Source organism: Rissa tridactyla, chromosome Z (genome assembly GCF_028500815.1).
Source record: "Rissa tridactyla isolate bRisTri1 chromosome Z, bRisTri1.patW.cur.20221130, whole genome shotgun sequence".
In the NCBI taxonomy this organism is placed as follows: domain Eukaryota; kingdom Metazoa; phylum Chordata; class Aves; order Charadriiformes; family Laridae; genus Rissa; species Rissa tridactyla.
The window spans coordinates 32,807,414-32,820,718 of record NC_071497.1 but is presented as its reverse complement, the minus strand read 5'-3'; the positions used below and the strand labels follow the sequence as shown (position 1 = coordinate 32,820,718).

Below are 13,305 nucleotides of genomic sequence, written 5' to 3'. Positions count from 1 at the left end.
AAGGCTGAGCCTTGCTCCGTCTCAACACAATCCACTGGCAGGAGAAGGGAGGAGTGCAGTACCCGGGCCGTGGGTGCAACGGTGGGGACTGTATACCTCTGCAGGGATAACACAGGCAAGGGGACCAAACACAGCCCAAACGTAGTAACTTTATTGCCACTGCAAAGTTTCATTACACTGGCAACCTGTGGTTCAGCACGTTTCACAAGGACCTCATGGTGCCCTGATATACAGGGGGGCTGTCCCTCAGTTCTGAAAACTCACACTTTCCCTCCTCCCCCAGTTCTCCCACCCCACCTGGGGAAACTTAAGGCTACTTGAGATGCAGAAATTTGGGTTTCCCGGGGGGGAGCGATTAACCCCCCCAAAAGACACCAAGAAGTGGAACTGTTCCCAAAGGAAGGCAACCTGCACACCCTTCTCCCCAGGCATCCCTCCTCCACTGGCCAGACACAAAGGGCACCTAAACTGTGCTAGGAAAGGACTACTTGCAAATACAAGCCAACCTGTCCTGCAGGAAAACCCAGGGGCCGGCTGATGTTCCCCTGCTCTAAGGAAGCGCAGCGGGTGGCTGTCAAGAGCAGGCACATCACACGGCTCTCACCAGGACTTACTGTGTTTTGCCATGGCCAGCAGCTGATAAGGAGGACAGCAGGGACGAAACATCCAGACACCCAGGAGCCCACAGGAACTTGCAGCCCACAAGCCTCTAATAATTTTTTTCGTCTTCTTTTTTTTTTTTTTTTCCAATTCTGAAGGCATGTGACCGGCCTTCACATACCAGAGCTGACCCCTCCCAGAGCCAGCGATTTCCTAAGAGCAGAGAAGGATGTTACCCTCCCGCTTATTCATTACAAGACTATGCTTCCCTGCCGTTACACATTAAAACCTCACGCCATCTAGGGTCCGCGTGTCAGTTACGCTCAGGCTCCCTCCAGAGAGATGCAAAAAGTGCTGTGGTGCTCAGCTGCCTGCTATCAGGAGGGCATGGCCCCAGGGAGCACCTGCTCCTCTTTTCCTAATTGGCACACGGCTTTCAATTTGCAGGTTTAAACTATTAACTCTTTGCTCTCACATCCACCCTCCCCTTTTGTACCCGGCCATGAAGGACTGCCAGCATTTCACACTCTGTTCCCCCATAAATTAGTGCTGGTACTTGGACGCGTACTCTCTCCCCACGCACTTTCCCACACGTCTTTTATATCACCAAAATGCCACAGCGCTGGGACCTGCTGAGGTTTTGGGTTTGGATTTTGTTCACCTGGGTCGGCAGTGTAGTTTCTGTAAAAGTGGGGCTATGCTTCCTGTTGTGCCACACTGCAATGTTGCACTGCTTTGCTCCCAAGCCCCTCTGCATCCCAAATTCCCCCACTTCACTTTTCACTTGCCACTGTTCACACGCCGGGATCCCACACCTGCCTCCATCCCTACAGGATGGGGTCCTCCAGCTGCTCTCCTGCCTGCACCCACCCTCCAGTGACTTCACATCACAGGGTGGGCAGAAGGAGCTGCGGGAGCCCCTGGCTTCAGGAGCCCCTGGCTTCAGGGAGAGCCCGCAGCTCCGCAAAGGGCACAGAGACCTCCGGTGGCTCGGCGATATATCGCAGGCAAGCTCCTGCTTGCTAGCTCCTGACGGTGGCTGCGGGGTGCAGGGCCAGGGAGTACTGCCTGGATCCAGCAGGGTGGTGGGCTTGCCGTCCCCACCTCGCTCTCCGGGAGAGCCGGACCACTTCAGGGAGTGCCCCTTGATGCCCAGCCAGAGCCAGGCAGGTGCTACGCACGGGCAATTACAGCCCTAACACAAACGCAGGTTCATGGCACCATAGGAAACAAGGATTTACAAGTGAAGGCACCAAGGTCTCACAGTGGCGACTGCACACATATCCTACATGAGGACTTTCGGTTGAAAAAACAAGTCTGTGATTGCTTCAAGCAACACAACCATTCATGCAAACTCTTAGAAATAGTACCCTCGGTTCAGGCAGCTATTTCTGGTTTACCTGAGCATCACAGTGATATACTGTCTTGACCCCTCTGCGAATAAACCCCATGCAGCCCCCAGCATGCAGACAGTGATCCTCACCCACACACTGTAACACCGTGATTCATCACTGGCTCCAACAGTATAGCACACATGACTTGTCAGTCCCCTGTACCCTGGTGCAATACACGATATTAGAATATGATGGGGTGGTGGAGGGGTGGTTAATAAGGTTATCATCCAGAGGATTACCCTGTTGGGCACATCTGTGGCTGGCTGAACTGCTGCAGCTACACTCTTTACCAGCACCTACCCTAACAGTGCGTGCCCTCGGGGCTCATCCCTAACACAGCCCTGCAGACTATAATAGCAGAGCTTCCACAAACCTGCTGTTGGGGACACTTCTTTCTTCTTTTTTTATTCTTTTATTTAGGGGGAAAAAAGAATAATTTCAAAATCCTCTGTTGGTTTATTACTATGGCTGCAAATTTAAACTAACTTAACTCCTAATGAAATCCACACTAGGCAGGCACCTAATGTGCCTCTAAGCACACCTTGTCTTTATGATAACTTCTGTCTCGATGATAATATGATGACTAGATGCTGCGACTACAGGCTAACAGAATCGGGGTCTGTATATGCTGCTTGTCCCCCACTGACCAGTCTTACAGCAATCTCTGAGTTCAGCAAAGGTAAGGAGCTGCAAGTGTCAAGATTGACCTCAGTTTCTGGCTCCATACTGGTTGTGGCAGATCAGCAGTCACTTATTGCCTATTGGCACCAAGCAGCTCAGGGTCATACAAGATTTAAACACCTTTTTTCCAGTTGGATTGATGTAAAAAACGTTCTAAACTGCTAAATCCTTCTGCCTGTTCTTTTAAAGACAAACTGCCCCTTAATCCATACAGTTAGCAAAACTACTTTCTGCTCAAAGGACTTTTTCACACTAGCAAAAAAGGAATAAAAGATAAAAGACCTCCCACCACTGACTCCCAGGAAAGCTCAGACTAGACTAGTTCTATCAAAGAGAATAGCCTTAGGACCCTTAGATAACATCCTGTCCCTGGAGGATGGAGACGGGAGGCATCTTTGTCACTCACAAGGTCCCTCATCTCTCCGCAGATTACTGTTTTTGGCTCGACCCCTGATTTTGCCTGCTGCTGCCTTTCACTCTCCCCACCGTCTTTGACAACATACGATGAGGGAAGTTTGCTCATAGAGTAAGTTTCTACAATTACACAGCATTTTCTGACCACTTCGCCCAGTTTTTGCTTTTCACGTGACTCTTCTCCTAATGGGTTTTCTCATCTGTCCCTTTACCAAATGGAAATTATTAACATTTTTGCAATGCTCCCTCCTCTCTCAATCAGTAACTAGTGCACAAATGAAAGAAGCAACTAACAGTCTCTCATTCTGTGAATGTGATGGAAGCAAACCCTTGTACCAGCCAAAGTAACTGGCAAAACACCACTGACTTCAAGAGAGGAAAATCTATGCCCAGAGACACACCTTTAACATCCAAATCATGAATTACATTTGAACAACTCATCCATGTTTTATTGTTCTAAAAATTGCTGCTAACAAATTCAGGTACAACTGGACGTGAACAAGGTTCATCTGTAGCTGGTAACTACTCCAGGGACAGGTCTCAGAGATGCAACAATACTGACCAGCCTTTTATCAACACAAGTATCACCTACAAAACCTTTGTAAAGTAAATTCGCACTTTTCTAATAAACAACAGGTTTGGACTGCTCATTTCTGTCCTGCAGCTCACTCCATTACACTGGAAATTATTCTGTGTAGAAAATGTTGAAAGAGGCAAACTATAATCTATGACAGCCTACTGAAGTAAACAGACATCAGGGAAAAAATCAGCAGGCACACAGAAAGATCACCCACTGCTTTTACCTTGCCAAACGAGGTACTTCCGTGACGTCTCCTCTGAAGAGTGTTTCGCTAACATCCCTTAAGCCATTGGCGATGCCTTCACCACAGCCCTTCACCTCCCCATCAGGGGGAAGCTGCAGAACGTCTGGCTGCCCAGAGGCTGACGTCCGATCTAAAAACTGGCCGCCCTCCTTCATGCGCTGCTGGATCATGGGAGTGAGTGGTATCTCAAAGCTGAAGTAGCTATCGGGCTCCGAGTACAACGTCTCCAGCGACTCCGCGCTGTAGTATAAAGATGCATTGTCTAGGATGTTTTCAAACTGTGAGCTGTACAGATCAGTGGAGACGTCGGAGTGCCTCTGCCCAAGGACATCTTCATAACCTCCTGTGGCTGCTTCGCCCTCCTCCATCATCCTGGAAATTAATCAGAAACAGCTTGTTTCAGCTCAAGGGCAAGGTTTAGACCTCTGGGTGAACCTCCTCATCTTCCACCTTTGTGAACAGAAAGGTCAGTGTGGCTTTGTGCAAGAGACAACACTGTGGGTAAAATGCCAGTTTGTCCTTGCACCACCTCTGCTCATGATTAGCACCATCTCACTCTCTGGGGACATAAAAAGAAACAATCTTCTGGGTAAAAAAGGGGGGTGGGGGGAAAGCCTAATATTGCCTAACAGCATCAGCTGCTTATGTGCAAAGGAGAAGAGCACTCACAAATGCATAAGGCCTCCACTAGCACCACTGCCTTGCCATGGGCTGCACAGGTTAGAGACGTGCACCCAGATGGGGCCTCTGCCTCCCGGAGTGGGGTTTGCTGACTCTGCAGTCCCAGTGCTGGGGTCTTTGGTGAAAGGCTGTAGGAAATACCTCCAAAATGCAAAGGGAAGCAAATGCAAGTAAAAACCCGGAGCCAGGAGAACCAGATTTCAAGGCTGAAGGCTCGGCCTCCTTGCTGATGCACAGGGGAAGGTCTAGCATCCCCCCTGCAGAAAGTTTTCTTCTCTGCTGCGCCAAATACTGCGAAGCTTCTCACAGCACGTGCCAGGCGTCAGGGCTGCCCACCTGAGCAATCCCACATGCCAGCCAAAGCAAAACTCTGCAGATCCCAAGGTGCAGAGGTGCCTCCATTGCTGAGACCCTGTTGTTCCAGCAGCAAACAGCCCGCCAGCTCAGAGTGGGCACGGTTTGCTCAGTGTGCACCGGTGGGGCCCTTTGCTTTGTTACAGATGTGCATCAGGAAAGAAAAGTGAGGAAATGGGGATGCTCTTACAAAAAGCAGCAAACAATTTTTTCAATATATATAGCTAAAATTATATAAACACACATACATAGATAGATAGATAGATAGATACATACATACATACAAACAAACAAACATACATAGATAGATAATAGAGAAAGCTCATCACAGCATTTACCCTCTTAAAACATACAAGACCCTGGGTAAAACGTCTTTATTACCTGAACCCTCAGAAGTGCTTGCACTGTTTTTGCATGAACTCTGCCCGAAACCAGAAAATCTGGCCAAGCACATACGTCCAGGCCTGCATGCTGCCTGTATTTAATTACATGCCATGTCTGGATCCCAACTACACCTGCTACAGATGCTTCGTCACACAGCCATTACTCCGCAAACAGCAAGAGACATCTTTATGTCTCCAAATCTGAGATAGACTTCAAACTTCAGCATGTCGGTGTGGACAAGCTTTAGTCCCAACTTCCTGCACTAGCCACCAACAGGCATGAAATGCTACAATTGCCACCACGCTGCAGGCAGCAGAGAAACATTCGTTTGTCATTAACTCCTAAAGGGGTAGGCACAAGCCTTGTTCCTTGCTTGGGACAAGAGAAACCCCGCCTGCCCCCTGTGCCCCCTCAAGCGTCATCTCACCTGCCCTGGCCTCTTGCTAGCACTGCCATCTCCTCCTTGGCGCGGTTCTCATCCTTCACAAAAACTTCATCCTCCCCACTTTCATCAAGCAGCACCAGAGGAGTGGCTCCAGAAACAGCAGGTCCCAGCTTCGGGTCCTCACAGTCCGCCCTCCATGTGCTGCCTGGTGAGGAGATCAAGCCTGGGGAGACCATCGGTGGCACAGGGTGGCTGGACGTTTTGGGGAACGTCTTCCTCTCCACGGACACAGTCTCCAGCAGCGAGTGCTTCTTTCTTCTCTGCTCCTCAGCTTTTTGCAGCCATAAAATCTCCACCCCTTGAAATTCTACATGTTTGCTCACAGCTGCCTCTTTAGAGAGCCTCCTCTCAGGACCCATTTGCATTTTGCCTTGACTGTACGCTGAAAACTCCTCAAAATGCGCCCACCCCTCCACTCTGCTGGCTGTTTCCAGGTTTGTCACAGATGGTCTATGACAGCTTGTCTCCTGCGCTGCGTGGACCTCTTCGGCTTTATTACTGACAGACTCGGACTGCTTTTCTCCAGTCCATATTGCAGCCAGATCTTTCTCTACGATCAAATGCATTTTTTCCTCAGCTGTTCGTTCAGATGGAAGAGGCATGTCTGAGGGTTTTTCTTGGCCTGCTGGAACTGGTTCTCTGGCTGCCTGCACATTTTGTCTGCCAGTAACGCTCTTTTTTTCCATTTGTGTCTCTGAATCAAGAGAAGTATTTGCTCTCTCTTGCACCTTTGCTGCTTCCAGCTGTCGAGAGATTTTCATAATCTCTGGCAGGTTACCCGCAGGTTGCAAACCTTCTTCTGGGGTCTGCAGCTGTGCTGCCCCAGCACCAGGTCTCGAATCATCTGCAGGAGACGCACGCAGAGGCAGGGGCCTGTCAGGTACCCGGTGGTGACCATCCCGTCTTTCTGGACTGCGTGTCACAGGCTCTGCCTGGCGCAGTGATGAAGACCTCAGTGCGTCTCCACTTGGCTCTACGGTGCCATACTCTGGAAATTCGTTGATGATGGTATGAGGGAGCAAAGTGCTGCTTCCATGGCCACTACCTGCAAAGAAATAAAGAAAGCATGGGTTTATCCACTGCGTGCATAAGCAAAAAGCCTGACCTCCCTTCCCAGCCCTCTCCTAACAGAGTAACTACACTCTCCCCTGCAAGGAAAATACCGTTCGGTTTAACTCACTTCTGCACACTCTCACACTGCAGCTAGCCAGAGCTGGTCCTCTTACACAGGAGTTTTGGGGCAGCCTTACTTTGGGAGTGTGCACTGCAGAGGAAGGAATGCCAGAAATGTCTGCTACACTTCAGAAAGGGTCCCAGTGGCCCATGAACAGTCTGAGGCCACAGGCCAGGCGCAAAGGCTGAAGAAAGCAGATATTCAGAGGTCTGACATCCATCCACAGCATGCGCCATACATGTTGGTTTTATTTAAAAAAAAAGTTTTTAGGTCATTTTCACTTGTAAAGATGAAACACTGGGAAGATAATCAGCCACACCCCATATATTCCACAGCCTTGACAAAACCAATTAGCTAAATTACAAAGCAATTAATGAGCAATTTAACTTTCTGCCAGCACTACCTACCCTCTTCCTTTTACAACTCGGGTAACTGCAGGTCATGTTGCAGCAATGTACACATGCCTAGCAGTTCACATTTTCTGTTGCAGCAAATTCACAGCTGCACAGAAAACTTGCTACCCTTCCCCTCCTGGTGTTCCTTTTCCAACTGATGTAAACAAAGCAGGAGGAAAAACCGGATGGTCCCATTTTCCAAGTACCGAGCACCCAGTGGCTCCCATTGTTGTGGGGTAACAGAGAACCAGCTGTCCTCAGAGGGACCTCATGGATGACACAAAGATGGATATTTGGCCACTTTGTATTACAGCCCAAGGAGGCACTGAGCTTTTGAAAAAACAAAACAAAACAAAACAAAACAGCAACAGCTGCATTTGCTGCACCCTTCTGGAAAAAAAATTGGCCTGGAGTATAAAAGTGCTTTACAACAAACAATGCGGGGGGTCAGATCCAAACACCTACTCTGAAAAACGTCAGGCGTGATAGCTCTGAAACCAGACACCAACATGCACTTGGATGGTTTGTCCCTCTTGAAGTGCATCTCTAGGTGCTGCATTGCAAACTGATCCCCATCTCTGGTTCTAGCGGGCTGGCCACAAGCTATTTCTGAGGAGGAAGCCACGTAGCTGCGGTTAATGATTGTCTGAGTTCAAGGTGAAAGGGAGGATAATTTAATGCGAGCTCAGCACCAGACTAATGTGTCTATCTATCTGCCAGTGGTTTGTAAAGACGAGCAGCAGCTCACACCTGCCAGCTCACTATACAGTGTATCTAGCCACAGGGTAAATACCACACACTGTGTGTGGTGCCAGATCAAAGTGACAGACTCGGACCATGGCAAACCACAGTCTCTTCCCCAGTAGGTTCTTCATATGTCTCCATGCTGTTGTTTCAAAACTTCAGTGTGTCAAGTTCCACCTAGATGACTTGGCTCCTGTTGAGGACAGTGACTGGACAAAGCAGGGACCTTTTCTCTGCTGCAAGGGCCGAGGGAGCTGTGAGGAGCATGGATGCCCTGACCACTTCTACATCACCAGCCTGCCTTCATAGCAGGGTTTCCAACACGCAGCTGTGGGTACACTGGGAGAGTCTGAAGAAGACAGCAACGTCCCTCTCCCCATGGGAGTGTTTCCAGGCATGGTGCTTTTTCTAAGTGCCCAAAGCCTCAGACAAAGAGCCCCCTTTGCCCACAGTTCAGCCACGCAGTGCTTGGGTGCCTCCCAAGCCCACCCACTTCATGGCACAGGTGCCAGGCTGCCATAGGGACACACATCCACCAGGAGAGACTCACGGATGAGAATGATGCTGTGTGGCTGCAACGTCCTACACCTGCACAGGGACCAGCCCAAGCCAGCAAAAGGCCCCGGCTCCCCACCCCTGGCCCTGCTCTGCTCTAATGCAGCACCGTTAGCGCTTCCTGCTCTCTCAGCACATGTCCAGATGGGATTTTTAAAGGTAGGCAGCCCGCCACTATGGATGCTAACTATGGATGCTAACATAAACTCTTCTCAGTGGACACAGCCCCACCTACAGCAACTCCCAGCTTGCAGGCTGGCCAGCAGGAGGTGCGGCGGTTGGGATCGCCTCACGCCTTGGCCGTGGCGCTGCCTGGGCCACACGCTCTGGCCCCATCCTGAGGGAAAGCCCAGGCCATCCATCCCAGGACTCCACAGTGCCCCAGGAGCCGGGAGCCCCCGTGCCTGCCTCCAACCCACGCACCCCGCCTTGCTGGAAGGAAGCCCAGAGCACGGGTCCCTGGCCCGCCACGGGGCTGGGGATGCAGCCAACATGCACTGGAGGCCAAGCCCTGACAAGGCACCGCACACAGGCCCTGCCAAGGGGCCAAGCCCATCTCTGCTAATTGCTATCTTAGCTTCTGAACCGAAATGAGGGAAACAGAGGCGGCCTTGTTTCCGGCAGTGAATGCTAAATGCCTTGCTGCGCGTCCCCATCTGCCACCAATGGCCACTGCTGACGGCGGTGTGCAACCCCAAGCAAGTTTCTGATTTACTTCTCCTCCTGAACTTCATCCCAAGCAAACTTTACCCTCTGGCAAGCCTGACAGACTCTAGAAGAGGTACACATACAGAGCACATACAGGCATATGCGGCCACAGAGTGCCGTGCAGGAGGAGGGAGCGTGCACACAGGTATGCCTCTCTGCCATGCTTGCAAGCCATGCTGCACCTGGGCAAGAGGAGCACTTTCACAGTAGAAATTTGAAGCCTCTCCTACAGTAAGGCGACAGCAGCCCTCCTCTGTAAGGACTGCTGCCACTGCCGTACGAGAGCACAAGTCAGCGGGATTCTCACTTTCACGACATCCTGCAGAAACATTGCCTAATTCACTGCCTGATTAAAAAAAAATTCACATATGGCACCAAAGCAGCAGTCTGTCCCGTTACGTTAGGTACCACCGCGCACATGACTGCCGAGGTCTCCACTCCGTGCAGTAAACCACCACCAATTGCCCCCCGCTCCTAAAAGGTGCAAAGCCTTAGCCTTTGCTCAGAGAGCTATTTCAGGTACCAGAGCTGAGAGGAGCTTGAGCTCTTTAAGGAAAACTCCTCCCTTATTCCCATCCACCACCACAGCATCATGTCTTGCTGCAGCTACTGGCATATCCTGTCCGACCCCATCCCCCAATATGACTGCATTACAAACAAGGCTAGAAAGGCAACAACAAAATTTAAGGACCGCACTGAAGATGAGCAGGGAAAAAAAATACCCATCACCAAACAAACAAAGAAAGGACACACACTCTCAGGTAACACCAATTTCTACTTTGCATTGAAGGTGGATTCTTTCAACAAAGGGAAAAAAAAAAAAGAGAGAGATAATTAAATGGAGAGAAAAAAAGCTAAAAGAGAAAGGGGGTGAGTGGCTAGAAAATTGAGACCGGGCAAATATAACCTAACAGCAGTTGGCAGCCTTTCTGATGACTAGACGTTGAAAGAATTCATGACTTAAATCAGGCATAGATATGATATTTCATAGGTAAATAACCATTCCATGTCAAACAAGCTTGTCTACAGCATAATAAAAGGAAATTCTAGGAAGCAAAACACAAGTTACAAGCATAGACAGACATTTTGTTTACAGGTACATTTTACAAAAGAATGGTGTGAGTGTCTCTCTCTATACAGTATATATAAATATATATTAGCTATCTCGAGAAATTAGATATATTTGCTTGAACAGTCTCCTTACTCACAGAGGTTACTGTAGCTCCAGCAGTTACCCATTGGTCAAAGAAATAAAATGCACAGATCATCAGTTTATCTATAGCGATACCAGCTAATTCAATTGCTGCTGTTCTAGTCAACTGGAATCAAAATAGTTTCAAATTTCCTGGCAGCTGCTGCCCTGCACTGCACACAATGATGTAAATGGATGCTTTCTGAGTATTATGAAACTGATGGGGGAACTGCAGTCTCATTCAGTCTATCGCAGGAGCTAAGAAGTCCACCTTGGCAGCTTGCAGGGGGGAAAAAAAATTTCCTCCAGCAAGGCTGCCTGACGGTATGCCAGGGAGACGTCTGTGCCTAGCTGCCGCATCCATAAGGGAAGAAACAGGCAGAATGGCGATGCTGCAAGCCATGTGCTGGTTTTAGAGCGCGGGGTGCCTGACAGCGTTTTGGCATTACTGAGCTGGAAGGTTTCACAAAGCAGCCCAGTCATCCTGCATTTTGTTTCTCCACATCTCCTTACGCCGATCACAAGCAGCACGTGGGTGAGCCTGCATGCAGCGTCACACCAGTCATGCTTTCTTGGTACCGGCGTTTCTCGCCATTATTTGTAAAATGCAAATCAGGACAAGTGAAAACAATGCATGCGTTAAGAGGAAATGAACCGCTAGGTGACAGAGCTTAATGCACAAATGGCAGGATTTATGGCATTGTATCATTATGGCAGCCTGCCAGAGAGGGGGGGGTCACACGTCTCCTCCTCCTGCACTCCCTCGAGTTACGACTTCTGTGGTAACTAAAACTATTCCGATTTATGAAGCAGTGCCTATGCCCACCAAGACGGAGCGGCCTCCCCCTGTGAGAGGGGAGGGATGCTGCACAATCACTGGCAGCCTTGTGCAGCAGCCCTTTTTCCAAATGATGTCATTCTCCGTGCCGCGATAGGTCCTGCCTGGCTCGCGGAGGTCCTTCATTAGCCAAAGCTGGGGGATTAGCATAATGCAAGCACGGTGCTTTTGTAACTGGACTGCAAATGTCTGCGCTGGACTGGGCGCAGGGATTTCTGCAGCTTGCAGCCAATCCAGGCTTTTGGGCAGTTTGCTTGCTGGTGGAAACAGAGCCAGGCCTTCATCCCTGCAAAGTTACACCAGCATTATGTAAAAACAAGTTGGCGGAAACGGAGAAGCTGAGTGAAGGCAGGGGGGCAGCAGGGGGAAGAGGTAGGAGAGAGTTGCCTAGAAAATAAGCCCTGGTTAAATGCCTCTGCTGCCTTAGCAAATACGCAGGGAAGGTCGAGGGGACCAGAGATATGGCAGAGCTACGCAGAAAAAGTGATTGTGTTGGCTGAGATCCTTCATCCCAAAAAGAGATGACGGGAGCAGGTCCCTGCTGCTGTTAGCAGGAGGTCTGACAAAGACCCGGCAGTTTGTGCCTTCCACTCGCTGTGGTGTGGCCGTCAGCAGCCCAGCGTTACCCAGAAATTAAACCGACCGGCTCAGGGAAGAAAATAACACCCCTGCAAGCAGCCGGGGCAGTGTGTCACTCATGAAATTTCACACCGACAGCTTGCTGCATAGAGGTTATCAGAACAGTACTGCTCACTGCTGCTCTTGCATAGTTCCCTAAATTCTGGCGGTTTTGGGCAACCAGAGGCTGTGTTAGGTGAAGCTTCAGGACAGCCATGCCCACACTAGGTAAATTCATCATGAATCTCCCCGCTAGAGAAGTCCCAGCACCTGGAGTCAGGTGGTGATATGATGCCCAAGTTGTCACCGCTTGAAAAACAGAGAAAAGCTGCTAGGTTAAGAATGTAAATCCTGTCCATTAAGAAAGTAATGATCAAACCAGCATGTAAAATACCTGGGTCACTGTGTGTCTGTTTGAGTGTGTGTGTGGTTTTTTTACAATTGCAAACCTTCTAACCCTGTTCCTGATGGAAACCCATGGGTAAGCAACGCTATGACTCGGTTGCATATTTTTTTCCCTCAGATTTTAACTATTTCCTAGTGGTAAACAGGGTTTGCAAGCACTTGCATAACCTCAACCGCACCAAACTGAAAGTCGTCCAGGGAGCCTCACACCTTTCCCCTGGCTGCAGGAAGGATGGCACCTTGCCGCAGCAGCTCATAGGCCTACAGCGAGCTCTGAACAGGACAAAGTCCAAAACTAACATGCAGCACGTGCTGGGAGGGTTTAGCGTGAGGGATTATCCACTACAAATTGCTGTATGGGCCACAGATGGTCAGTGAGATAGCTTGGTCCCAAGAGTCATTACCCTGGAAAGCAAAACGGTAGAGTGAAACAGCTGCTAGTGCAAGTGGGAACAGGAGGGAATACAAAGGGAGTATCTGGGCTCCCTACCCTGATGTAAAAGCGCAGGCGAGTCTTACTACATTTAACACACTTTTCCTCTTTAAAGCCCCACCCCCTAGATTGACGTGGCTGCAAAAATCTCAAGTTTTGGTTTAACAGTTACGTATGGAAAAGTCGTGAATGCAAGATTCAAAAGACAGATCCAAAAAGAATCTAAATTTTTCTATTTTTACATTGCTGTGATTTAGAAAGGAAGCAGCTAGCAGGTGATTTTCTAAGTGTAGATATACACAGGGAGAGCAAGGATTACTTTAAAAGCTCCCTAAGAGCCTTCAGTTGAAAGACCAAACTTCTGGAGCTGTGACAGGCCACTGCCACGTCGACACTTGCAGGGTCTATAAAGACTTTACAGCTTCTCTGAATCCTTATGTTACATATTTAAATATAGTATTTTTAA

The 13,305-nt window shown here is 49.4% G+C and overlaps 1 protein-coding gene across 4 annotated transcripts in view; it reads right to left on the bottom strand.

Annotated features, from left to right (window-relative positions):
* LOC128902495 (PH and SEC7 domain-containing protein 3-like) overlaps nucleotides 1-13,305 on the bottom strand; it is a 124,558-nt gene that overhangs the window by 80,801 nt on the left and 30,452 nt on the right. For 3 of the 4 annotated variants that reach the window (XM_054185636.1, XM_054185634.1, XM_054185635.1), the window contains exons 3-4: nucleotides 5,760-6,822; nucleotides 3,893-4,285 (exon numbers count right to left, since the gene is read on the bottom strand). In XM_054185636.1, the coding sequence (XP_054041611.1) occupies nucleotides 3,893-4,285; nucleotides 5,760-6,822 (1,456 nt within the window). Of the gene's footprint in view, nucleotides 1-614; nucleotides 730-3,892; nucleotides 4,286-5,759; nucleotides 6,823-13,305 lie in introns of those variants that run through there. The other variant, XM_054185637.1, reaches the window with a different exon arrangement.